At 57.0% G+C, this 25,373-nt stretch overlaps 1 protein-coding gene and 2 long non-coding RNA genes across 11 annotated transcripts in view; 2 read left to right on the forward strand and 1 right to left on the reverse strand.

Annotated features, from left to right (window-relative positions):
* Window positions 1–1,248: 1,248 nt before the first annotated feature.
* On the forward strand, window positions 1,249–2,938 carry LOC118610063. The gene is made up of 2 exons (XR_004953783.1): window positions 1,249–1,678; window positions 1,882–2,938. It is a non-coding gene; the product is annotated as an uncharacterized LOC118610063 (long non-coding RNA).
* Window positions 2,939–3,718: 780 nt separating this feature from the next.
* On the reverse strand, window positions 3,719–5,465 carry LOC118610064. Its single transcript, XR_004953784.1, has 2 exons — window positions 5,358–5,465; window positions 3,719–5,258 (listed from the first exon to the last, which is right to left on the reverse strand). It is a non-coding gene; the product is annotated as an uncharacterized LOC118610064 (long non-coding RNA).
* A 258-nt stretch (window positions 5,466–5,723) lies between these two features.
* The window catches only part of ZNF236 (zinc finger protein 236), a 66,586-nt gene continuing 46,936 nt past the window's right edge, over window positions 5,724–25,373 (forward strand). For 7 of the 9 annotated variants that reach the window (XM_036230152.1, XM_036230157.1, XM_036230153.1 and 4 more), the window contains exons 1-5: window positions 7,819–8,103; window positions 9,094–9,238; window positions 16,155–16,297; window positions 17,507–17,671; window positions 23,756–23,934. In XM_036230152.1, coding sequence (XP_036086045.1) covers window positions 7,942–8,103; window positions 9,094–9,238; window positions 16,155–16,297; window positions 17,507–17,671; window positions 23,756–23,934 — 794 coding nt within the window. In that variant the 5' untranslated portion in view covers window positions 7,819–7,941. Of the gene's footprint in view, window positions 5,859–7,818; window positions 8,104–9,093; window positions 9,239–10,545; window positions 12,309–16,154; window positions 16,298–17,506; window positions 17,672–23,755; window positions 23,935–25,373 lie in introns of those variants that run through there. The other 2 variants (XM_036230158.1, XM_036230159.1) reach the window with 2 other exon arrangements.

A 25,373-nucleotide genomic window follows, 5' to 3' on the forward strand; every position in this document is an offset into this window, starting at 1 on the left:
GTGCGTGGGCGTTATACAGCGATTTCGCTTTAAACGCATGTCCGCAGAGACGAGTCTGTGTTATCGCTGCTCCTTTATTTTTAATGGGAAGATTTAAATAATACTTCCCCAAATGTTGTACGCATACCACAGATGGTATAGAAAATTATTTTAGGTGACATCTCAACAAATATGTTATTTAAATATCTGTGTATATTTCATAAATATTAAAATATATTACAAAACACATATTTGATATACAAATATACAAAGTTAAAACTCAACAAGTAAACAACCCATTTGAAAAAAAAAATGGGCAAAGATCTGCATAGCCTTCCCACCAAAGGAGATACACAGATGGCAGACAAGCACATGAAAAGATGCTCCGAATCATGTCATCAGGGAAATGCAAATTAAAGCAACTACGAGATGCCACTATGTACCCACCAGAATGGCTAAAACCTGGAACCACACACCCGCGAGGCTGTGAAGCCACAGGGACTGTGGCCAGCGAGATGGTACAGCTGCCGGGGACAGTGCAGCCAGTTCCTGCAGCGCCGGACACACTCGCCCTGCAACCCAGCGGCTGCGCTTCTTGGTCTTTGCCCAAAGGAGATGACAACTTGTGTCCACACAAAACCTGCTCCTCATTTTTCTGTTAATCTTAAAAAGTCTATTAATTATAAAAGCCCTCAGAGTCGTTGCCCAGTGAGTAGATGTTGCCTATCATGAGCGGCCGGGACGTGCCAGCCACCATTTCAGCACCGGACGTCAGGCCCGTGTCCTAAACGGCACAGTCCGCTTTGCGCGGGCGAGTGCTGGTGGCGTGACGTGCCACCAGGTGGCGCTGCCACCTCGCCCCCCTCCCTCCGCCGCCGCCCGGATCCGTCCCTGGATCCAGCAGCGAGAAGAGGGAGCCGGCCCGCTCCTTCAGACGAGTGTCCCCGGCCGCCGGGGGCCGGGCGGCAGCTCAGGCGCGCTGGCTCCGGCACTGGCCCAGAGCAGCGCTTCCCGGCCTTTTGGCGCCGTGGCACCAGCAGGGAAAATGGTGACCGCGCGGCGACGCGGGCGGGGCCGCCCCGGATGGAGGGGCGGGCGGGGCCCCGCCGTCCCCTCGCGCGTGGCTGCGGGTGGCGGGAGGGCCACAGGCGCCAGCGCGCCGCAGAGGGGACGCGAGGGAGGGTTTGCTCGGGACTCGGCGGCGCGCGCTCCCGCCCCGTGCGCCCCAGCGCAGCGCCCACCTGTGGCCGCGGGGACGCCCCGCCCCGGAAGTGCGCGCCGCGGGCCGACGGCCGGCGGTGGCCGAGACCCTTCCCGGAGGCGACGAGCGCGCGTCGGCTGCTGGGCGGTCACCGCGGAGAGCTGCCCGGGCGACCGTTCGCGTTAGCGCTTGGCACCTCGAGCCGTCCGGTGACTTCCTGGGGCGGCGCGGCCGTGTCAGGAGGGGTGTATTTAGCTGTCCCTTCCCAGGTTTGTCACCTTGTCCCGGAATGCACCGCTCGTGAATCAGGGCCACGAGTGCGCACACCGGCGGTTCCTTTCGTGACCTATCGACTTCCCGCCAGCGAGAAGCCCTGGGCAGGAAATGGAGCGCCCCGCGGACTCGCTGGTCCCCGGCCACCCAGCCTCCTGTGACGGGCGGGCCTGTTCTTTCCACTGAGTTCTGAGTGGGACATGGAGTCGTCGTTGTAATGCTCAGGTGCTTCCGCGCCAGTCCTCGGTGCAGGGCACACAGACAAATATATCTAAGTAGTCAGAAACGCCGGAGGGCGGGCAGGTGGTGCGGGGTCCGGGTGTAACACAGCGGGTGGCGTGGAGCTGCTCTGTGCAGAGACCACGTGGGGGGAGCCATGGGCTGCAGATCTGAGGGTCTCTGGAGAACAGCCCCACTTTATTTTCCAGGAACCACGAGCAAGAAAGTTTCCCACCGGAATGTGCTTGGTGCCACCACGCTCTACACTCAAAATGCTCATGGGAAATGTTCTGCTGCATGGCATGTAAACAGAAGAAGGTCGGAGATGCCAGCAGGAATGCAGACGTTGAAAACAAACAAAAACCATGAATAAGTATATCCAGACAGTTAGACTAAATAAAATAGTCTAATATCTTTTGCAGTTTAAAAGTAGAATTAAAACACAGAACAAAGTATGTGAATTAGGAGCAGGGTCCAGATACTGATTAATGCCCTATTTTCATACGTGTCATCTTGAAGTTCCTATGGTGCCCTTAATGGGGTACATAATTTTCAAACTAGTAAAGGGGAAAAGTGGAATGAGAAAAAAATCCAAAAGGGAAGAAAATAGAGAAAAGTAAACTTAGATGATTTGGGACAAATCAAAGGCAGGAAATGAGATAATAGATTCAGTTTTCATCTATAGTAAATCAACACCAGAAGTATGAGAATATGCATAGTATGTTCATTAAAACAAACCTCACATAACCCAAAGTCCATCAACAATGGCTTCAATGAATACACTCTAGCATAATCTTGCAATAAAATACAACGGTGAAAGTAAATGAACTCCAACTGTATTATATGCATCAGGATCAGTGAATCTCACAAGCACGATATTGAGCAAATACGTAAAACAGTAGAATTTCAAAGACCTTTAAGAAAAGGTTCAGAAGTTGGACTGATTGGCCCAGGCTTTGTTTAAGAAGCTCTCACTGTCTACACCCCATGGGATGGTCAGGGTGGAACTTGTCAGAGCAGGTCCTCCTGGCAGCAGGAAGTGCTCAGGGAGGAGCACAGCAGGGGGAGCATTACGTCCATCAGTGGGTCATTCAGGCAGGAAGGCGTCCTCCTGCAGGAGCGCCTCCGGGCTTCCAGGTTGTAGGGCCTGTTCTCTAGCTGCGTCCCGTGTGGTGGTTCTGGGCAATATGCGTTTTATGCCTCCTTTTTCTCTCTGATATACTTATCAATTTAAAATAAAAAAAGGAGACAAGAGCAGCCCTCCAGGGAACTCTGAGACATCTTGGAGAGTAAGTCCCGAAACCCAGCCTACATACGCCCTACTAAGACTGAATCATAAAGAAACAGAAAACTTGAACAGACCAATAATGAGTGAGGAGATTGAAACTATCATCACACACCTCCCACCAAAGGAAAGCCCAAGAACCACATGGTTTCACCAGTGAATTCTACCAAATATTAACAGTATCATCACTAATTATTCTCAATCTTGCAAAAAATCGAAGAGAGGGAACACTCCCAAACTCACTTTATGGCCAGCATTACCCAGATACCGAAGTCAGATAAGGACATTAAAACTATAGGCCAATATCCCTGATGAATATATATGCAAAAAAAATCTAAGCCCCCCCCCACCCCCAAACCAAAACCAAAAAAACCCAGCAAGCCACCATGATCAAATGGATCATCCCTGGAAAGCAAAGCAAATAAATAAATGTGATATGCCACATTAACAGAATGATAGAAGTTATATATTTATCTCAATAGATTCAGAAAATGCATTTACAGAATTCAATATCCTTTCAAAATAGAAACTGTCAGCCAATCAGGTATAGTAAAAATGGACCTCAACATAATAAAAGCCATATATGACAAACGCATGGCTATCGTACTCAATGATAAAACATTCAAAACTTTCCTGCTAAGATCAGGAACAAGAGAGACGAGGATGCCCACTCTCAGCACCCCTAGTCGGCTTGAACCGGGAGCCCTAGCCAGAGAGACCAGGCAAGAAAAAGAGGTAAAAGGCATCCATATCAGAAGGGAAGTAAAATTGTTTGCAGATAATATATATTTCGTATGTATGGTTAAAAGAAGAACCCTATGAGACTGCATAGCAATGTAGAGATAGGGATACAGCTGTTTTATGGGTGAGAATCTTGTAACTGATCATGTCTACTTCTTTACATAGACTAAGAAACCTGACTTGATTTTCTATTTGCCTTTTATAACTACATAGGTCTTTAATAAGCTAGTTTAGGTACTTAGTCTTTTTGATTTTCTGTCTGTTTCATCCTTATACCTTATTTCACTGCTATAAAGTGCTTCAAATTCTTTTCGAAACAAAATAGGGTATACTTTATATATACATCATCATCATGATCCAAACTGATTCGTAAATGGTCAAGGATTCTTGTGATCTGCCTCTAATCTTTTGTAGCCTTATGTCCTACTTCAGTCCTAAAACACGTATGGAAAGTCATATTTCCTCTGAACTTACTATGTAGATTTCTGCTGTGATGCAATTAAGTCCACAGGATTAACAGGTAAACAGATTTGGTTTGAGTCTTGGCTTTGCCTAAAGCCTATGTAGCCTGAACCAAACTACTTAACCCTTTGAACCTCAGTATCGTCACCTGTAAAATGGTACCTTACAGAACTATAAATATGTTTTATGTAAAGCACTAAAACGTAAACAGCTTAAGATATTAATTTTTAAATCCCATTGGCCATATTTACTGGAAGCCTGACTTTGGTTAGAAAAGCTCTCTGAACTTGCTGCTTTTAAAATCATTATCTGCCTAATTTTTTCAGGAGTTAGATTAATATACATAAACATAAATTGAACGTACATAAAGCACCTCACAGATTCCTAATTTTTTTCCTTTCTTTACCTGTTGCCTCCATCTTGAAAGTGCTGTCATGTTAGACTGCGAGAGGGACTTCCTGTTTACTTTTCTAACTTCCTGTTTACATTTCTAACTGCATTAATCTTGTCCTGCTCAAGGTTTCTCTGGATTTTCTAATCCTTCATTGTAATATTGTGACTAGTTTTGTGTTGTTCCTGCCCATTGTTCCAAGTATTTTTTTTTGGGGGGGGGGGCAACAGATTCTTTTATCTTTGTATTCCCTCATAATACCTTGCAATTATTCGGTAATCACTACCAATCGCTTTGAGTTAATTTTTTTCTGAGGATGCCGTTAGACTACTTTCTTCAGGCTTACTTGAGCAAGTGATCATTCCTTTTCTGATAACTTAGCCTCTCTTAATCTCGCCGGACACTCTGCTGTCTTGTTGCGAGAAAGCTGTGCAAGTTAGTATGGGTAGCAAAACGAAACAACCAACACATTTGAAACTGAAATTTTAATGTACTACATCGGACGACAGGGACATCAGAGACTTCTGGATTGTGTTGCTCAGCCGGAGACCGGTGTGCTGGGCACACGTAGGTTCCCGGGCTCGTCGGCGCTATAACGACAGCGCGCAGCGACGCTCCAGAAGGCCGTCCGCAAACAGTAGGGAAGACGACGTGCCCGGGAACGCGTCCCGGAACCGAGGGAACGCAGATCAGCGCGCACTGAACACCTGGCGCGTAAAGGACCCTCGGTGGAGCTGTCCCGTTGTTACTGTCGCCCCACCTGGAAAACTCCCGCTACCCGCCCACTGAAAGGGCACCTTTCTTACTCGCTTCCCGGACGGCCGTCACGGCCACACGTCAGCACACAGGGACCGTCAGGCGACGGCGGCCGCCCGCCCGGCCCCAAGCCCGCGGCCAGGTGAGCGCGGCCGGGCCGCGCGGCGCCCGCCCCAGGCCCGAGCAGCGGGGCGCGCATGCGCAGGGCGCCGCTCCCCGCCCCCACCGCGCGCCCGCGCCCAACGCCCCCACCGCGGCCGCTGGGCCATGGACCCCACTGCGGCCGGCGCGGCCCCAGCACGCCCGCTCGGCCGCTCGGGCGCCTTCCCCCCGTGAGGCCCTCGGGCGCCCGCCCGGGCCGCTCCGCCCGCCTCCCCGCTCGTCCGGGCGCGCGGCGCGCCCCCGCGGCCGGTCCCTGCGCGTGCGCGCCCCGCCGGGCGTATGTGTGTGAGTGTGTGTGCGGCCGAGGGGTGGGCCGCCGCCGCCGCCGCCGACGATGCCGCGGGGCCGCCCCCCGAAGCCCAGGGAGAGCCAGGCGCGCGGCGACACCGGTAAGCGGCCCTGGCCCGGCCCGCCGCGCTGTGCCGCTCCGCGCGATATAGTCCCCGGATGCGGCGCGGAGGGCGCCGGGAGCGGCCGGCGGGCGGGGGCGGCGAGCGGGCCAGGGCGGCAGGCCGGGCCGGGGCGGCCGAACGGGCCGAGCCGGGGCGGAGCGGGCCGGGCCGGGGAGGGCCCCGCGCCCGCCGCGTCGCCGCCGCCGCCGCCGCCCGACTGCCGGGCCGCAGGGCGCGGGCGGAATGATACGGCGCGGCCCTCCGCCGGCTGGGCCTACTTTCCTGGGCCGGGCGGCGCGGCGGGCCGGGGGCGAGGTGCGCGCCGCCGCCCTGCTCCCTCCGCCCGCCGCCCGCCTCCCGCCTCCCTCCGCCCGCCGCCCTCCGCCCTCCCCTGCGCCGCCCGCGTCCCCCGCCCGCGCTCCCGGCCGGGGGAGGCCCCGCGGGAGGCAGGAAGCGCGGCCGGCCGCGCAGGTGTCCGCCCGGCCGAGCAGCTGACGGGTCGTGCGTGGCGGGCCGCCCGCCGCGGGGTGGCGGCCTTGGGCCGGGGGCCGCGGCCTGAGAGGCGTGCGGGGCGCCGGGCGGGGCAGGGTGTGGCCCGAGTGACCGCGGCGCCCCAGTGACAACAGCAGCCCGCCGCAGGCCCGCAGGCCGGGACTCCAGGCGTTCGTCCCCGGCCTGCGGGCCGCACGGGGGACGGCGAGCACGCCCCGGGTCCGGGGAGGGCCCCCGCCTCGCCCGGCCCCAGCGCCCCGGCCCCCGGGGGCCGCCGGGACCCGGCCCGGGCGGCAGGCTCCGGGAGGTGGGAACCGCATGCGCAGGGTGCAGGACTCTGTCCTGCCTCCATTGACTTGTGTGTCTAGCTGGTTGCCCACCTTGGTGACTCAGTGTCACCCTTTCCTCCACGATGAGTAAACTGACATTAAAGAGCTGGTGATTAAAGAACAAAGATGCCGGCTGGTGCGGGCCAATGCACTGATTTTCAAAACAGGAAGGCCAGTTCTGGACCTTTAAACTTTGCCATCTAAAGCATTTAGGAAGAAAGAGGTGAAGACTAGGAATTAGTATAAACTAATTAAATGGACACACCAAGCAAGGCAGCATTTTTCTGGCTGGAAGGGATGAAGTTAGACATGTAAATTAGGGAGACGTTATGACGTGGCTGTAACTGCGTGTGAATTTCAGCAGGAACTTAGTCCTTCAGTGGCCTTTGGGGAGCTGGAGAAGTGTTGGCTGGCCAGTGATCCAGGTGTGCAGATTCGCAGTTGGATAACAGCTGCACAGAATTTTGATGAATTGCGACGGTGTCTGGAAGGTCTTCAAGGCTCGTCTCACTGATTTTTCCTCTGTGAAAAATAATGTAAGGGGCAGTGTGTCTCAGTAACTTGGAGGATGGCTTAGGATAGATGAAAAATAGGAAATTTGTGCTGACGTGATGCTGGGAACCTATTCTTCCACCAGTCTTACTCATCTTACCACATGGCTTCACTGTCACCTGGTTTTTCAAGTCCCAAACTTAGGAGTAATACTTTTTCTCTTACTCCTCAAGCATTTCATAATTAAGTTTTGTGGCTTCTACCTCAGAAGTGGATTTCCATCAGGCCGTGCTCTATCCAGCTAATGTCACCTCCACCGCCCCCCGGCCCTGTGATCTTTCCATCTGTCCGTCTCTTAGGTGGATTTCTGTAGGAGCCTTCTGACTGTTCTGCTAGTCTTGTCCTATGAATCTGTCGCCTGTCAGCTGGAAGGGTCTCTTAAATGTAAATCAGATGGTGCTGGCCCTGATTAAAACGTGAGTGGATCCCTCATCCCTGGGGAAGCCACGCCGGCAGGGTCCCTGTCGCTCTTACTCCTCAGCCCCACTCCCGTGTCTCTTCCCTCGCTCTAGCGTTGAGTCCTCGATGCCGCATTTGGCTGTGCGTCGGGGCCTTTGCTGCTCGTTCTCTCCATCTCAGTGCTTCACCTTCCTAAACCTCGGAGGCACTTCTCGCTCTGCGCCTGTCTTTCTCTACCACCGAGGTTCCCACAGTGTGGGTCGTGGGGCCCTGGGGATCCCACACTCTTCCAGGGGCCCACAAGGCACATGTGGCTTTTTCACTTGGTTAACATTTGCACTGATCGTGCAAAAGCTGTCAGGGGTACAACTGCCGAGGCCTCAGTGCAGATCAAGGTGGTGGTGGCTGCGTTATCTCCACGTGTCCCACTCAGAAGCCCCGTACCGCGTGCAGCAGAGAACGCAGTGCAGGTGCGAGGGTCTGCCGTCGCCTCTTAAGCCAGATGTTAAAAAGATTTGGAAAGTGAAAACTCTTAGTATTTTTTTGAGAATATATTTTTCATAAAAAATATGTTAAATGATAGATTTATTTTTAAATGACTTTGTAAAATCCTATTTTTAATCTATAAGAGGGCAAATATTAATAGATACAAGCCATGTAGATCTGTCTTTGGGGTCCTCAGTAATATTTAAGATTGTAAAGGGATCCTGAGACCTAAACGTTTGGGGACCCTTATACTATTAGTTTACTCTCTCAGTGATGTTTGTCATAATCTACAATTACTATTATTTTGTGTTGCCCATTATGAATTTTATTTCTAAGAAAAACCTGGGAGGTAGGTGGGGATTTTTACAGATAAGGGAAATGAGAGGCAGAGAGGGTAAGTGATTCGGCAGGTCCACTCAGCTAAAAAGTGGCAGAGTTGAGATTCGAATCTACATTTGAGTCCAAAGTTTACATTTTATTGCTCAGCCTTGATGAATGTAAAGCTCTATGGTGGGTTAATTCATTTATTCGACACGTACGTTAAAGCAGTTCCTGGAATAGATGGGCTCTCCACTAGGGGTTCAAAGTTCAACGTCAGAGCCATGGCCTTTGCCTTGGCCCTTCACGACAGTGTCCCCCATGATGGCAGGAACACCTTGTGGCATCAGATAACAGGTGCTCAAATTCTAGGCTTCCCAGAGGAAACAGTGTCCAAAGAGACCTCAGGAGCGTTTCTCGCGGTGGTACTTGGCGGGGAGCAGGGGTGGAGAGGTAGCCGGCCTCGCCCGTGAGTCTGCAGTGTGGGCCAGAGCGCCTGCTTCGTGCCTGGCCCCATCCTGGGATGTGGAGATGAGTGGGGCAGGATTTTGTTCTTTATCACCGTTTTCTCAGTTTACTCTCAAGAGACAGTAACGTGACCTTGAGGGACACTACATTTTGGGATCTCATATGGCTTCCATCTGTTCTCTCAGCAGAAGGGTGCAGGAGTGTCCTTCCTAGCACGCACCTGTAGTGGCTGCCTCTGGAGTGTTTTGTTGGAGAGGTTTGTCATGCCGCATTTCCAGAGAGCTGACACAGGCAGCCCTGGGGCCGAGGAGCAAGCAGGCCCTTCTTGCGCAGGTGACTAGTTCGGGGCGTTTAGAGTTTCTGGATGAATTCAGGAACACTACACTGTCTCCTCCGAGGAGAAGTGACGACTGGGACAGGCTGTGTGGTGGAACGTCACTTCTCACAAGGCAGCAGCGTGCGGTGGCCTCTGGTTAACCCAGGCGCTGTTGGTGGGCAGCGATTCAGGGCAGGCAGTCGCTCAGCCATAACTTCTTTGTAGCCACGTCAGGGGTCCCGGATGAAAAAATGTCGCAAAGGCGTGACTGTTCCTCCACGGCTGAACTTTACAGGCAGGCAGGAAGTTGGCATATCGGTTACCTTGAGGAAGGTGTGATTGGATCACCCTTAAGTTCTGAAACTTTTCTGATCCTGGGAGCAGTAGTGAGCAAACATTGGTTCAGAGTCTTGATCTTCAACACAAAACTAGGCTTGGAAAACCACACAAAGCCCTGAGTCTTTGTTAGGTAAACTCAACTCAGCAGTTTTTTGTAAGCACATTATGTCCCAGGGTCTTCTCACTGTCTCTGTGACAAGGACACTGTCCCTGTGTGCCAGGAGCCAGTGGCACCTGCAAACCAGTCTGTACTGCTGGGCCCTTCAGCGAGTGTTACCATAGCTTGGCAGGGACTCCCTGGGGGACCCTGACAGGGGGCCCCATGACCAGGCCCCTCCGGGTCTGCTGACATCCGGGCACTGAGGGGGACCTGGGCGGCAGTGCCCCTGAGGCTCCTGGATGCCAGTCCTGTGCGGCGGCCGCCAACAGCGGGGTTGTCCGGCCGTGGGTGTGGGGTGGGGGTTCCCAGGGAGCCCGACGTCCGGGGCGCCCCAACAGTGCCCTCTGGAGTTGGAGGGGTCCCTGTAGTAGGCACAGGGGAGGAGCTGGTGTCGCCTATGAGCGGCGCTCACGGGCACGAGCACGAGTGACAGGGAGCAGCTGGCGGGGGCGCCCCTCCCGCCTGCCTCAGTGTGGCCGTGGCGTAGGGATAGTCAGGGCGGCCAGGCCGGCGCCGCGTGGGTGCGGGAAAGTCCCGTCCGCCCCGCGCGCCTCCGGCGCGGGGGCGGGCTTCGCGCGCGCTGGAGCTGGAGGCGTCCCCGGTGCGCGCTTTTGCTTGGGCTGAGTCCCCCTGGCGTGTGCTTGATGGGCTCTGGGCTCGTCGCCGCTGCTGCGTGGCAGCGACATGTCCCATTCGCAGCGCGTAGTTTCCTTCTGCCCTTAGTTTCCCTTCTAATGTAGACGCTTGGGGTGTGGCCAGGCCCGGGCCGCCGCCCGCGGGCGCTGCCACCCACGGCCCTGCGCGTCCGGGTCTGGGGGACGCGGCCGGCAGCCGCCCGCCCGCCAGCCTCCTCCCCCTCCGCCCCGCGCGGCTTCCCGCCGCCGTAGTCCCAGCCGTCCTTGTCGCAGGCGAGCCGTTCTGGTCTGAGGACTGTCATCCCCGATTGTTAATTTGAGTTTGTGCTAATGAGGAGGTTTTTATGACCATTAGCCATTTCTTTGTGTGAAGCTCTTTTTTTTTTTTTTTTAACTGGGTGGAATTTTTTTTTCAAATATTTACTTTTATCACCCACAATTTTTTGTTTCTAAACAAACACTTTAAACTCAGGAACCTGTGTATTCAGACACTACACACATATTCAAACTTAACAGAACTACGGTATGTTAAAATTATGACAGAATACAACCTTACGTATCCAGGGCCTCACCTTCCAGCTGAAACAGGGTCCTAGGCTCACGGCCTGGAAGTTACAGGCCTTGTAACTTCGTGGGCTGTTGCGAGCATGTGCTTCCTTTGACGAAGCAAAAAACCAATTTTCTATACGTAGAGGAGAAAAATTTTTTGTCAACCCCTTTTCCTTACGTCCTGTATCAGTGTAGAGTTTACTTGAATGTCGAGTGCTGTGACGTACGACTTTCCGCTGCATTCCTGTCTCGTCTTCGAGGCCGAGGTCAGTCCCCTGGGCCTAGCCTTTCTGGCAGACAGCGCCACCGGAACACAGCTGGTTGCCTGTCGCCCGTGGCAGCTGTCAGGCTACAGCAGCAGGTTCGAGTCGCTAGGACAGAGACCTCCCAACCCACAAGGTCTAAACCTCTGCCACCTGGCCATTCACAGAAGCCCATTCACAGAAGCCGTTTGCCAAGCCCTGCCCTCGCAGTAAACCGTGACCCCGGGCCAGGCGCTGTCACACTGCCACCTTGGAACTCTTGGTACCTCCCATGCCTCAGGCCCCACGGGGCGGGCCCCTGGGCGATGTGGGCACTCCATGTTCTGCAATAAGCAACCTCACTGTTTGCCTAAGCGTAGTCTCTTTATGGCCGGTGAGGGCCTTTGTCCTAGTCACGGGGCGGAAAGCCTGGACGTCCCCTGAACAGTCATCCCCAGAAACTGGGTGCAGTCGGGCAGCTGCCGGCCGCCCGGTGCCTGGCGCTTGCTCCGCGGCTTTTTGCCCCGGCCGCCGACGCCCTCTGCCGAGCACTGTCACGTTGGTGAGCGCCACACCGAGCCCTAGGGCCGCTGCCCAGGGACGACCAGGGAGGGACGTGTCTCCTGCAGACATGCGGCCGAGCTCCCTGAGTGTGACGGCGTGCCACCGGCAGTCCGGGCGGTGGCTTCGCCAGTGCTAGGACAACTTACACAGTCGTGATGGCTGTGTGTATTTGACGCTCATGTCAGAACAGTGCAGGCCTGACAGGGACGGACACACAGTCAAACCTGACAAGACGGGCTTCGACGCACCCCTGGGAGAAGGCGAATGTCGCTGGGAGCGGCCCGACCTGGTTAGGGACTGTTTAATGACGGGGTTTGTATCTTAACTCTCGCAGGGTGTTCCACGTCATTTATCCGCTGCCTAGACCAACGTTTGTGAATTCCCACGAGACCGTTTTTCATAGAATCGGCACGCAGAGGGCGCAGTTATAATAACGGTCCATGTAAACACATGCGTAATGTCTTGGACTGAGAAATGGGCATGAGCAGCACCCCAGGAGTCCCCACCATGCTCTGTCCAGTTAGGACTCCCATGGGACCAACCCCTGTCCCGATGTGACAGCCTCGGTGACCTCTGCCCATGCATGGAACTTTATAAGGTGAGATTGTAAGGCTGTCCCCTGGTGGAGGACGCCTTTTGGTCAGCGTGAGAGGTTCACTGTCACTGTGTGGCGGCGGGCCGTCCGCTCTCACGTTGTGGTCCAGCAGGTCCTGGGGTCACGTCGCTTTGGACCGTCACTTTCTCGTTGAAACTGCCCGCGCCTTTGCCAGCCAGGGTGCTCGGCTGGGCCCTCCGCCGAAGGCATCTCACGCTGAGACCGTAACGGCCCCAGGCTTGCAGCTGGGGTGGGCACTGCTGGCGGGGGCCTGGCTCGTGCCGTTATCACACAAGGCCGAGGTGCAAACCGGGCTCTCGTCTCAGAAGCCATGACCTTGAGATCGGGGTGCCGATTGACCAGGAGAGGGCCGAGGCTCGCGCGCTGAGGAAGGGGTTCGGCCGCTGGCGAGCCCTGTGGTTTTGACCAAGCAGTGTAGTTCCTCCGGGGTGTTGGGTGTCTCGGCCGTTCTGCAGGCTGTGGCGTGTAGGACCCACCGCTTCCCCACGAAACTTTATTTCTTACCTTTTAATTTAAATCTGTTCAAGTAGCTGACGCCTTATCATGGTTCAGAGATTTAAAGTGGGGACGTGCCCTTCCCGAGCCCTGCGCCCCAGCCGGCCTGCAGCCTGTCACGCCGGCCGCCAGCCACGTACACACGAGTGTGCGGCGTGTCCCTGCCCTTCCACGTGTCCAAGGAAACGACACCTGCTCCTTGCACTGGCTCCATTTCGAGGATGTCTTATTGCCACGCGAGTCCCTCTGTAGTGAATATGTTCGACCCGATAACGGGCCAAACGCATAGGCGAGCCCACCGCCCCTGGGCGCCGGCACCGTGAGCGGACACGTTGGTTGCTTCCCCGAGGAGAGCGGGTGCTCTGGCCGGCGCCGTGGACGCGGCATTTAGGGTTCCGAGGGAGGCTCTGCGAAGAGAATGACGTGGTGCAGGTCCGCCGTTAGGAGCCACCAGGCCACGGCGATGTGTGCAAAAGGAGACTAAGTGCAGACGTGACGAGCTGGACAGCTCAAGTCTGACGTACGAAGCTTCGAGGCGGAGGGCGTGAGTCAGTGCCGTAGCTGCGTGGGAATTAGATGTGTTGGGAGCTTCAGACGACTGGGAAGAGACCCAAAAAATCGTTAGCTTTTTTCTGCTCCGCCAACAGTCAGCGGGTGTTTTTAAGGCACACAAGGCTTCAGGGGCACGGTGATGAGGCGGACAGGGCTCGTGGGCCAGGCGTGCTGCGCCCTGAGAGCTGAGGAGTGCGGGGGAGCCGGGGCCGCGGGGGAAGCTGGAGAGGAGGGGAGCCGAGGGAGAGGGAAGGAGCGGGGCGGGGAGCCGGAGGCGACTTCAGGGAGCATCGCCGCGTCCGAGGACGAAAAGTGGGAGCCGAACCGTTACGTGCTTGAGAGCCGAGCTGGGCTCTCGGGGGAGGTTGGGGGTGACGGAGGAGGGCAGCTGCGGGCGGCCCCTGGGGTCAGCAGAGCACGGTGCGGCCAGCTGACCTCGGGCGCGATTTCTATTCAAGACTTAAAGTAAAACCAGAGCAGTTGGGGAGTGAGCTCAGTTACTTTCGACGGTGACGCCGGTGAAGCCGACACGCCTCGCTCTAACGCGAAAAAGCCTCGGCGGGACGGGGGAGAGCCGCGGTCTCCCGGCGCTGAGCGTCTGCGTCCTGAGAGGCACGTGCGGGATCCGAGGGGTGCCTGGTGCCACGTCAGGAGGGGCATTTCGCACAGAAGATCCACTTGGGTTTTCGGGCTGAGGGTAAGGACAGACCTCTGCCTGCGAGGTCCGGCTGACCGGCCTGGCGCTAGCAGACAGCGCGTCTGGCCCCTGCCGTTGCCGACCGTGGGCGGGCGGGTCCCCTCCGTCCTGGAGGCCCGGGGCCCGCAGGGCCAGGCGCATCTTCTGACTCTTCTGCCTGCCTCTGGGACAGGCTTCCTCGTTCTGGGGCGTGGCAGACAGACGGCTCTTTGTGTTCCTTAGGACTCTAGCTGCGTAGAGTCAAACTCATTTTGAAACAAGCCTCTAGGTTCTTCTCAAGGCAAGCAAAGCTACTCCACCAATTTCTGATCGTCACTCACTCAGTTTTTGTTTAATTTTGACAGTGTGAGTTCTTGGTGGCAGGAAAGGTTGCAGAGAATGTCATGTCTCTGGGCAAGGCGACTGCCTGGGACCCTGTGGACTGAGTCTTGCTTCCTCCAGTGGACTCGTGCGAGGACACCGCCAGCCCCACCACCACCCTGTCCCCTGGGGGCAGAACCGGGTGGCGGGAGGCACAGGCCAGATGCCGGGGCCGTGGACTCTGCCACGCGCAGTCACTTTGCCGTCCGCGTGCCTGGAGGCGGGAGCCACGTGCAGGACACTCGCTCTGGTCACTCGCTCCGGTCTGGGGGACGTTAGACACGTGCTGGCCCGGATCCCGTGCCCTTGCCGCCGCCTCAGCCGGGCTGGCCGTTAGCAGGCCACGTGCGTTGGAGCACACTCCCCCCCTTGAGGACTCTGTGGCCCCGAACAGTGGACACGCACAGACGGGGCGTCGGCGTGAGCCTTGCGGGGCTCGTGGGTGCTGGCCCACCCGCGGCCCCCGGTGCGGTCTTCCACAGGCCTCTTTCTGAGCAGCAGGTGCCCCAGCATGGGCACAAGGGATTATTTTGAGGCCTAGGACACTGCCCAGCAAGGGCCAGCCCGAACAGAAAGAAGGCTGGGTGGCAGAGGCCCGCCTGGCCCTGGGGGAGAGGCTTCCTCCTGTGACGAGCGACTCTGCCCCTGTGCACCCCAGCCGTGCACCCCACCTCCGGCCCTTGGGCTGACACAGTTCCTGCTTTAAGGCAGGGTCTCCTGCTGGATGGAGTTGGACCCGCAGGCTGCTTTCTCAGACGGACTCAGCTCTGAAGAAGGCGGCGGGCCCGCTGGGCGCATGCGTGCTTGGGAGACAGACGTCTCGAGTCTGAGAACCAGCCCGACTGTGCCTTGGAAACTTTAGATTCTAAGATTTCTGGGTCAGATTTGATAGAGAGAGTCGTGTGTGACACACTTCTAGTCTTTGTGCGGTTAATATGTATTGTATATTTATGCCCAGATTCGAAGACCTGGAGTACATTCACTTATTTTAAGAAATGGCAGAGATTAAGAACATTTTTACGGCATCCCTGACAAATGTTTGTGGTTGTCACGTAGTCACTCTGATTTGAGAACACTTTGCGGCGTGCGGCCGTTCTCCTACATGGGCGTGCGGAGGCCCGGCGTGCAGCCCGAGGGCCGTGCAGCGTGCACCCCCCCGCGCCCCGGACCCTGCCACCCGACAGGACGCGGGTGTCCCGCTCCTTCCTTGCTTACCGCCTGGCGGCAGTTTTCTGCGGTAGATTGAATAAGTGAAGGGGCTTCTATCTTTTGACCAGAGTTTTGTTGGCCGAGTGAGTTGGGAACCGTGTGGATTACTGGTGACCTCTCAGAGTGACTTAGAGGCGACCCCAGAGGTGACGTGCCTCCAGGATTCATAGCGCCTTTGAAACCACACGCAGCAGGCAGGCAAGGCTAAGAACATTACGGCTTTCGTGTGAGTTGGCGAGTGTGGCTGTGAAGCCCCAGGGGCTGAGTTTCAGGTTTTTCAAAGTCCTGTGAAGAGGAATTTAGAATTGTTCCCCACATGTCCATCATCTCAACACGTCTCATTTCCAGCTTAAGAAGCATGCCCATCAAAATGTTCAGATGCCATTAATTTCATCTAAAACCTCTCATAAGTCTGACATAATTTGGTTTCTAAACAGTAACCAAATGATTTAGTTTTATTTCTGTGATGAGAATAACACCTGGTATTTATTGACTATACTTATGCGATTTTATAGATGGAGTTTTAACATTGAATGCGGAGAGCACTAATTATGACTGTCAAGTCCCAAACTTCCATAAATGTGAAATCTGTCTGCTATCTTTTCCAAAAGAATCCCAGTTTCAACGCCACATGAGGGATCACGAGCAGAATGACAAGGTATGTATTTAAAAAGGGGTGTCAGAGATGTGAGCGTTGAAACTGGAGGTGTCGCGAGAGAGGACCATTCCGATAAGTTAGACCCCTCCACTGTGGAGCACTTTCCAGCGTAGGAGACGCACTTGGGCGTTTCGTGTTCTGTCGCAGTTGCAGCCCTCGCTCTCGTTAGCTGACGGGAGAGAGCGAGGGCCCGTCCGATGGGCACGCATCAGCATCACGCACGAGCGGAGAAAGGCGCCTTCTCACAGTGCGGCGTCCCTTGGGGGTTTCGACTTCCTGCCCGAGTCGGCCGGGAGCTGGCACCCCGCTCCGCGGCGTGCGTCTCTCCCGCAGGGCGTGCTGCCCCGTGGGGGGTCTCGCCCTTGACAGGCGCTTCCAGCGGTGGGCGGCATTCCCGCAGGTGCAGCCCTGTCCTAGAGAGCCACACCCCCTCCGCAGGGCGCCCTGTGGCCTGAGTCAGGGCCCGTGGCGTCCCAGTGGAACGGTTTGCCTGATACCCGGGAAGTGGCAGTTAGACAACTAGAAAAGTGGCCCCAGCCTCTGTCCAGACGGGAGAACGCAAGCCAGCGAGTCACGGGAGGGCCGGAAATGCCAGGGTCTCTCCTCTGCGACCAGGGTGCAGCCGGCCCCGCTCAGCTTCCAGCGTGAGTGGCGCCTGCAGCGGGGTTCACATGGCACTAGCACAGCGCCCACTGGCGTCCCCCCGAAGCCACGGCCCGAAAGCACGGGCTCCCTCCCACCCGTCCGGGCATCCCAGACGGAAGCGGTCCGTCCAGCGGCTACTCTCTTCTGCAACTAAGTGGCAGAATACCTTCCCTTTGGGGAAAATTTTAGACTGCCATAAGCAACTCTGTTGAAACCTGGGAGAATTTTTGATGACCTGTTTTGCTTAAAGTGGTGCAGTTCACAGCAGGGGAGCTGGCGGAGAGGAAGGGACGAATGGCAGCGGTGCGGGGCTCACGCTCGTTGCCGTGGAGACCGCCCCTGCACCCCGACGCGCCGACGGGCAGCCTTTGCCGGCGGGGCTCTAGTCGGCACGGGCGTGCGGCTGCCCCTCGAGACGCTCCGGGAGCAGCTCGCCTGTCGGTCCGGCCCGGTCGCGGTGTCGGCCGGAAGGGCCGTCCGGACCGTGGCGCCTGTCGATGTTCCCGCGGCTTCGCTGTGGAAAGATTGTGTTTCAGTGGCCTCTTGCCTTTTCTCTCCACATAGCCACACCGATGTGACCAGTGCCCCCAAACGTTTAATGTTGAATTCAACCTGACACTTCATAAGTGTACCCACAATGGGGAGGACCCCACCTGTCCTGTGTGTAACAAGAAATTCTCCAGAGTGGCTAGTCTCAAAGCGCATATCATGCTGCATGAAAAGGAAGAGGTAATTATTTCGGCCTACTTTGTTAACTGGTTTTTAAATGCATCTAACCCTTCGGAGGATTTTAGGTATAAACTGGTTTAAAAAGCCTTTCGTGTGTGTTTCCAGGAGCTAACCTTCTTTAAGCGCCTTAGCTGACCTCCAGTTCACAGAGGAAACATTTATTTTCCGCACCTGTTCATTTGGGTGGAGACGTGTTAATGGGTAGTATATTTGGAGGGTCCAAATATGTCTACGTTGGCTAGAAGGGGCCCCCCACACACATATTTTTAAATCCGAAAATAACTTTTATAGGAATCTGTAGTGGCCAAAAGTAAATTTTCTGCCTCTGAAGATGGTAGAGTCTCCTTGCTCGACTCCTGGACCCCCTGACGCGGGGGTTTGGGAGAAGAGAAGATTCACGACGACACAAGGCAGTTTCTGCACCAGGGGAACATCCCTGAGGGGCCACAGGCATAGTCCGGGGACGGCTTCAAGGGCGGCTGGGGAAGGACGCCACCCCCCCCCCCCCCCCCCGCCACCGGCGCTGGGCTCTGAGGGCCGGCTTTACAGTGTGAGTGACTGTTGCCGCAAAAATGCCATGCCCCCACCTCGATCATTGCTGTAGGAAGTTAGGAAAATACAAAAAGTAGGAAGGAGAACGTGAAAGTCACTGGCGGCGTCCCGCCCGGGGCCGACTGCAGATCACCGCTGGGCACGTTTTCCCGCTGAGACAGAGAAACAAAGGCAGCGCTCGGGTTGCACGTGTAAGACTCGCATCCTGACAATTGTGTTCGTACGTTCTACGTGGGTTTGCGTATTTTTACATATGGCTTTAATTTTTAATATAAAATCATTTATTTTTATCTTTTAATGTCATTATGTAAGTAATGCATGTTTATTTTGGGAAAAGTTAGAAAGTTAAGATTAACAAAAGTAATATTATTAAAAGAATAATCACGTCAGTTGTAGAAAATGTATTTAGTGTTTCAAATTTCTTTTTGCTATGCATGCTTTCCATAATAGTTTGTGTTTAAAAAATTATTTTTAAAAAAAAAATGCATAAATAGTTGTGCCACTGGACAGACTGTCTGCTGACCTGCCCCTGCCCTTTGACATATTATGACTACTTTCTTTTCCTTTTCACGGACTGTGTCCCGAGTCTCCCCCTTGTCAGTATTTTAAATTACTTTATTAAAGAAGCAGCATGATGCTATGTGATCACTTCCTCTGTTATTTAACGTTTAAGTTGTTCATACTTTTTCAGCGTTATAAATACTACATCTTTGTGTGTCTCTAACGACGTCGTCAGGGCAGATCTCGCCCACCTGCAGCTGGAGTTCTGGACTCCCAGGACTTTCTCGAGTTCTCTTTAGACACCGACTGTGTCCCAAGCGCTGCCCCCACTCCCTGGACAGTGGCGCTCTCCAGCGGTGGCCGTGGTTTTGTTTTTGAAACCGATATGAAACAGATATGTTCGTGTTGAACAGTGGCAGGTTCAGACGTTCTGGAATAAGTACTGTCGGCACACGCCAGACACCCAGCAGAGGGGCCTGCAGCGGGGGCAGAGTCCAGGTCTCCCAGAGCAACTTCGAGCGGCCGCCCCGTGGTGCCGTGCCGGGGCCCCCGGGTCGCCCCACTGCACGCCCGTGCGCCGGAGCGGATGCGGTCTTTTCAGCTGCCGCACGGTGTGGTGTGGTGTGGTGTGGTGTCAGGGCCGTCTCCCGCTGTCGCGCGGAGCCACCGTGGGCAGGTGCTCCTGCGCGTGTGGGCACATGGCCGCACGGCGGTTCTCACGGAGACGATTTGGTGCTGCAGAGCCCCAGCCTGCCGGGCGCCAGGGACCAGGGCTCCTGAGAACCTAGCGCCTGGGGATGGCCGGGGGCCCCGAGGCGGCGACGCCAGCCCTGGGGGCGGCCGCAGAGACGGATGCAGCCTCGCTGCCCGCCGGCCGCGCGCCTCCTGCTGTGCGGCCCGGCTCCGGTCCGCGGCCCGTGTGTCGGGGACCCTGCTGCAGAGGACATGTTGGCTGTCACGAGTGCGGGAAAGGAGTCGCGGTGCTGTAGCGCCCGGTGACTGGGGGCCAGGGGGGTTCTGGGGCCCAGGCAGCACTCAGCGCCCGCCAGACGCACAGACAGCGAGCTGGCGCCTCGGGCTGGAGTCACCATGTGAATTTACGGAGTCGCATACGTGGGTTTAGCATTTTGACGGACCGTCAAGTTGCTGTCCACAGAGGTTTGACCGGCGTCTGCCGCAGCCGGAGCGTGTGACAGGGCTGTTTCTTCATGCCACTTCCGGTCTCTGTGCTTTAAAACTTGTCTCTTTCTGTCCAGTAGTTTTAAGATGGTATGTTTTTGTTGTTTTAATTTGCATTTCCTTAATTATAAGTGAAGTTTAGCATCTTTCAATGTTTATTAGTATTTTTTCTGTCTTCTAATTTCCTTCCCTTATTTTGGGATATGGGTGGAGATTATTGATCTTACGGATTTGTGTCAGCTGTTTACATACATAGGAAGTTAAATTTTTTTGCCCCATGTGATAATTCTTTCTCAGTTTCTGACTCACCACCCCCCGACCACCACTCCTGGCATAAATTTTTAAATTGTCAAGTACTGGAATTTTCAGTGTATTTATTCATTTACAGATTCTGGTTCTTGTGAGTTGCTTAGAAATATTTTCCAAATCTACAGTGACTTTTTTAAAAATCCCACTGTGTCTCCCAGGGCAGGCACACGTGCGCGGTGACGGTGACCCCCAGGGCAGGCACACTCACGGTCACAGTGACAGTGACCCCCAGGGCAGGCACACATGCAGTGCAGCGCACACGCCCTTTTTGGAACTCGTGACCTCCCGGACACCCCGGCCCCAGCCCCCGCCCAGCCCCTGCGGACCCCCCAGCTTGTATTCGTGTGTCCCCCCCGCTCACCGAGGACGCTAGCTCCCCACGCGCTTGCTCAGGCCTGTGTGTGGCTGGCGAAGTCTGGTGGCCGCGAGGCCCACACCCCTGCGGGGCACTTGCAGGGGCGGCCGGGGTTCGGAGCCCGTCCCCGCCGCCCCCTCCGCCCAGTGCCCGCGGGTGGGGTCGGGTTAGTGTGGCTCAGGGCTGTGCGTCTTCGTTCGCTCTCAGAAGGCCGAGCAGTAGAAACGGAGCAGCAGGAGGCGGCCCCAGCCCGCTCCTCGGGGCCTGGCCGGGGCCGCCGTCCTCGGTGTCCGGCTTGTCTTTGCTGTGTTTCCCTTCGGAGTGATACGCAGGTATGAGCATGCTTCTTGCTTTCCTTTTCTGGTTTATTGTTAACATGAACTCCGGAATTTCGCCTACTTAAAAATTGGTTGGTGTTTTCATTTTGATTGCATTGGATTTTTAGATTGTTCCTGAGAATCGACCATCACAAAATTGAATCTTGATTGTCGGAACGTCACTCAGTAACGTTTTGTTCATGCGAATTCGGTACCTCATTCGCATTTATTCTTGAGCGTTTTAAGGTCTTAGCGTCATTCCGGGGGCTCCGTTGGGGTCGGGCTGTCGGAGCGCAGCGAGGTGTTGCGGGTGACTCTCGTCGCCCAGGATTCCGTGTGTTCTCAGGTGCACAGCTCCATCTACACGCAATAATTGGGCAGGAACACCTGGTTTTTTGTTTTGCTCCCGTTGCAGCTACCACGCGAGTGGCTTAAAGCCGCCTTGGGAGCGTTGTCACCGTCGTAGGCTGCGGCAGCCCCACCCCCGGCCGTTCATTCTGCCGGCGTCACGCTGGGGAGAGCACGCCAGCCCTGGGGGCCGTGGCCCCCGGCCGGCCGGCCCTTACGGTCGCCCAGCGCTCGCCGCACACGCCTCTGCTGAGCGGCATTGCAGCGAGCCGTGTGCATCGCCCTGCCTGTCGCCGCCCGTGCTGTCGTGCACGTCCCCGAGGGACGGGACACTCCCGTCGTCACAGAGCGGTCCCCACGGCCTGGAGGGACCCACTCTCACTTCTTCCGCAGCCGAGAAGAGAAATAACGGTGATTTTCCTCTCCAGAAGTTCTTAGGTTTTTGTACGCTGTTTTCGGAATTTCCCTTCATCATGTTTTCTCTTCCATTTATCTCGTCCAAGTGATTTCCCAGTTGGTTCCCCACGGGGAGCTCATGCTCTTCTGCCTCCGCTGCGTCCGCTCTACGGTCGCTGGTCTTAGCGCTGCTGTGACGTGGTCTCCCGAGGCGGGGGGCGCCCCGCAGGCGACGGGGAGCCCGCGCAGCCCGCCCTCGGCCTCCCGGCGCCGCGGCCCCAGAGTGGAGGCAGCCTGGGGTCGTGGCTGGACCCCTTCCCGGGGGCCGTGGCGAGACGCGCGTTTCCCGAAGCCAGGCGTCCGTGCCGCGAGGCCGCCGGCCTGCGTCTCCTCCCTGGGCCAGGGCAGGTCCTCAGGTCGGCATGTGGCCACGGCAAGGGGAGGCCAGGGACGTGGTCTTCGGGAGTCTGACCTTTGTGACCCTACGCAGAGGAGGGGCTCAGGCCTCGGGGCTCCACGCGGGCAGAGCCCAGGCCGCGCGGGGCCGCTGCGGCTGTGCAGGCATGTGGGCGGCGCGGAGGTGGGGTGCTCTCTGCGCAGGGGCGCGCCGGGCACAGCACCGGGCTCCCCGCCCCCGCAGCCTGGCGCGGCGCGGGCGCTGCTGCCCACGGGGTGGCCTGGGTCGCCCACGGCCCCGCTGTGTCTGGTTCGCGGCGGCGCGGGGCGGAGGACGCACTTCTGCTATTAAAAGGCGCGATGCAGAAGCCGAACCTCAGGTCTGCCCACGTCCCGCTGGGCGCAAGGCAGGTGTCGCCCGGGGCGCGCTCACCGCAGAAAGGCCGGGAAACCGCGGTTTCCCGTGCTCGCCGGGAAGTCGGCTGCTGTGCGGAGTGGAGCTGGCGCGGTCATCGGCCTCGGCCACGCGAGTCGGCGCTGCCGGCCCCGCAGCCTGTGCGATTCTTGCGCTTTTGTTTCTCAGTCAGTCGGTTGGTTACCGGCCTTCAGTCGCGTTTGAAAACAGCCTGTTAGACTCCAGATAAGGTAGAGTGTGCCCTTTAGCCAAGGTCCCCCCTAGCCCCCAACTAAGAATCCTTAGGGAGAGCAGCGGCCGGCCAGACAGACTCCGAGAGGTGGGAAGGCGGCTGCAGCCGAGGGTTTCAGGCCGGAGGGCCACCATGCGGGGGAGCGTCCCCAGCTTCTGTGCTTCCCTGGATGCCTGGACAGCGGGCTGGAGGAGCCTGTGGCCTTTTGCCAGCAGGCAGAGGGGAAGACGCTGCAAGGACAGTTGGGTCCCCTCAGTCCTAAGGGGCCGAAGCACAGCCCGACGACTGGAAACCTTTTGGATACTGTCCCCCCCCAGCCAAACGGCAGCTGGGAAGTGTCCGCGAGGCTGAGCAGACATCCAGCCCGGCCTCGCGGTGGATGGCCCTCTGACCTCTGACCGCCCGGGGCAGGGAGGGAGCTGACCTCACAGCCCTCCCCTGGCAGAGGGCAGCACCCAGGTCCCCGCCCCAGGGGTGCTCGCAGAGCCGGGCCGGGCGCCGAGCTCCCGTCCTGCGCCCGGCCACAGTCGTGTCCGGGGGCCTCACCCGCCAGCAGTGACGAGACTTAACCAGGCGACGTGCGACGTCCTGCCCACCCCCTGCTTTCAGCGGGCCCTCCACAGCATTACAGTTCAGGCGTTAAAAGTATTTGTGCTCTTTACGTTCTTCCTTTTTGCTGTAAGACTTTGAAATCCTTTGTGTGTGGCACACGTAGGCGTTTATTTAAAAATTTACCAGCTGTCGTTTTCCTTTGAGGTGGTTCACCAAACTATAATCTTAACTCCGCTGACGCTTTCGTGGTGTCGAAGGCCTTCCGCCCCTCTGCAGTCTCCACAGCACAGACGGACGCGCTGCAGGCCCCCGACAGCCGGCTCCCCTTGCTCAAAAGCCGCCCCGTCCCCTCATCCCGTTTTCTGTCCGCAGCGAAGTGGCTTTACGTAGTCGTATTTGGATATGTGCTTTGGGAGGGGAGGGTAGTGTCTGTCCCGGGGGAGGTGTGACTCGCGTGTGACCGCTCGCAGTGCTGGGTCTCTGAGCCGTGAGGCGTGTGCTGATGCGTGTGCTGTGCTCGCGGCCCCCGCAGAACCTCATCTGCTCCGAGTGCGGGGATGAGTTCACGCTGCAGAGCCAGCTGGCCGTCCACATGGAGGAGCACCGCCAGGAGCTGGCCGCCAACCGCGTGCACACCTGCAAGGCCTGCGGGGAGGAGCTGGAGACGTCGTCCCAGCTGAAGGAGCACATGAAGACTCATTACAAAATCAGGTACGAGCCTTGACTGGGGCGTGGAAAGAGAACGTGCCGCGTGATAAAGACGGCGCGCTCCGCTGTGGCCGCTCAGAAGTTCCGGCTGCCTCGGAACCAGGCGGAGCCGCCGGCCCGGCGTGGTGCCCGGATGTCAGAACCTGTGGGCCACGTGGGCCGCAGGGGTGGCAAGCTCACAGCTCAGCCTGCGTCAGGCGGCACAGGCGGACAGTTTTCATGCTGAAAACCGTAGAGCAAGGCGCTGCTGGGGACATTTTCACGGGCAGGTGACCGCGTGCAGAAGGGATTCACCAGGACCAGATTAGCCGCCTTTCAATGAACGGGCGTATTTATGCTGCCTAACTGGGTAGCAGCCGCACGTGCCTGGCGCCGCTTACGAGCACGACAACCTCACCAGGCCAGGGGGCTTTTATCTCCCCACTTTGCGGGTGAGAAAAGCTAAGTGAAAAAGAGAGACCAAGTAACTTTGCCAAGGTTTTACGGCGTCCGGGGCATGAATCCCAACGGTCTGGGTTTAGGGCTCGTGATGTCAGCAGCCGCCCCTGCGTTTAGAAACATTTATACGTTCGTTCCTAGTAAAACGTAACACGTCTTTCACATTTTCATCTCTGACCTGTTCCCAATTATATGCTTTTACTGATATTTCCTTTTTCAATAAAATTAAATACCAGTTCCTTCTAGCTCTTTGTGCTCAGGTTGGCTCGTGGGGTGGCCGCTTGTCACGCGCTGAGCGGGTTCCTCCGCCAGCCTGTGGGAGCCGCTGCCGTGGTCCCCTGGCGGCCGCCCAGCTGGCGCGCGCCGCCTCCCCAGCCCCAGCGCCTGGGACGGGCCGGGCCCCTCAGCAGCAGCCGCAGAGCAGCAGGGGCCGCGGCGGCTGCCGGTGTGCGGGGTGCGCAGACTGTGCCGCCCGCCGCCCGCCCAGGCGCCGCGTCTCAGAAGCGCGGCGAGCGTCCCTGTCAGCCACGTTCCAGCGTCTTCCCAGCCCCTGCGTGCGCCTGTGGTGGGCTGGTGCGTGTCCGCCGAACACGGCCCCAGGATGTGACGCGTGTGCAGTACCTGCTAGAATTTTACTTTAATGACGTTTTAATACAGGCCTCTGTATTGACGAGGCTCTGAAGGTTCTAGAGAGGAGAGGTGACTAGATGTTTATGTGGCCATCACGCCCTGGACCGCACAGCCTCATCGTCATGGGTGTCATTTAGCAGGGGCGACAGACAGCGTCCCAGAACGGGTCAGGCAGTGCGCCGGTGTCACGTGGAGGTCCTGTGGAGACGGAAGTAAAATCACGTTGGCCTGCGGCTGCGTGAAGGCGGCTGGCTCGGCTGCCGGGGCTCGGGGGCCGCCGTGGGAATGAGGGTTCATCCCAGGCGCAGCGGGAGCTCTTGGAGGGTTTTTCGCCTGGAGCGTCCTGCCCAGACGTCAGGGGTGGTCATGCTGCC

Source organism: Rousettus aegyptiacus, unplaced genomic scaffold, assembly GCF_014176215.1.
Source record: "Rousettus aegyptiacus isolate mRouAeg1 unplaced genomic scaffold, mRouAeg1.p scaffold_m13_p_12, whole genome shotgun sequence".
NCBI classification, from domain to species: Eukaryota; Metazoa; Chordata; class Mammalia; order Chiroptera; family Pteropodidae; genus Rousettus; species Rousettus aegyptiacus.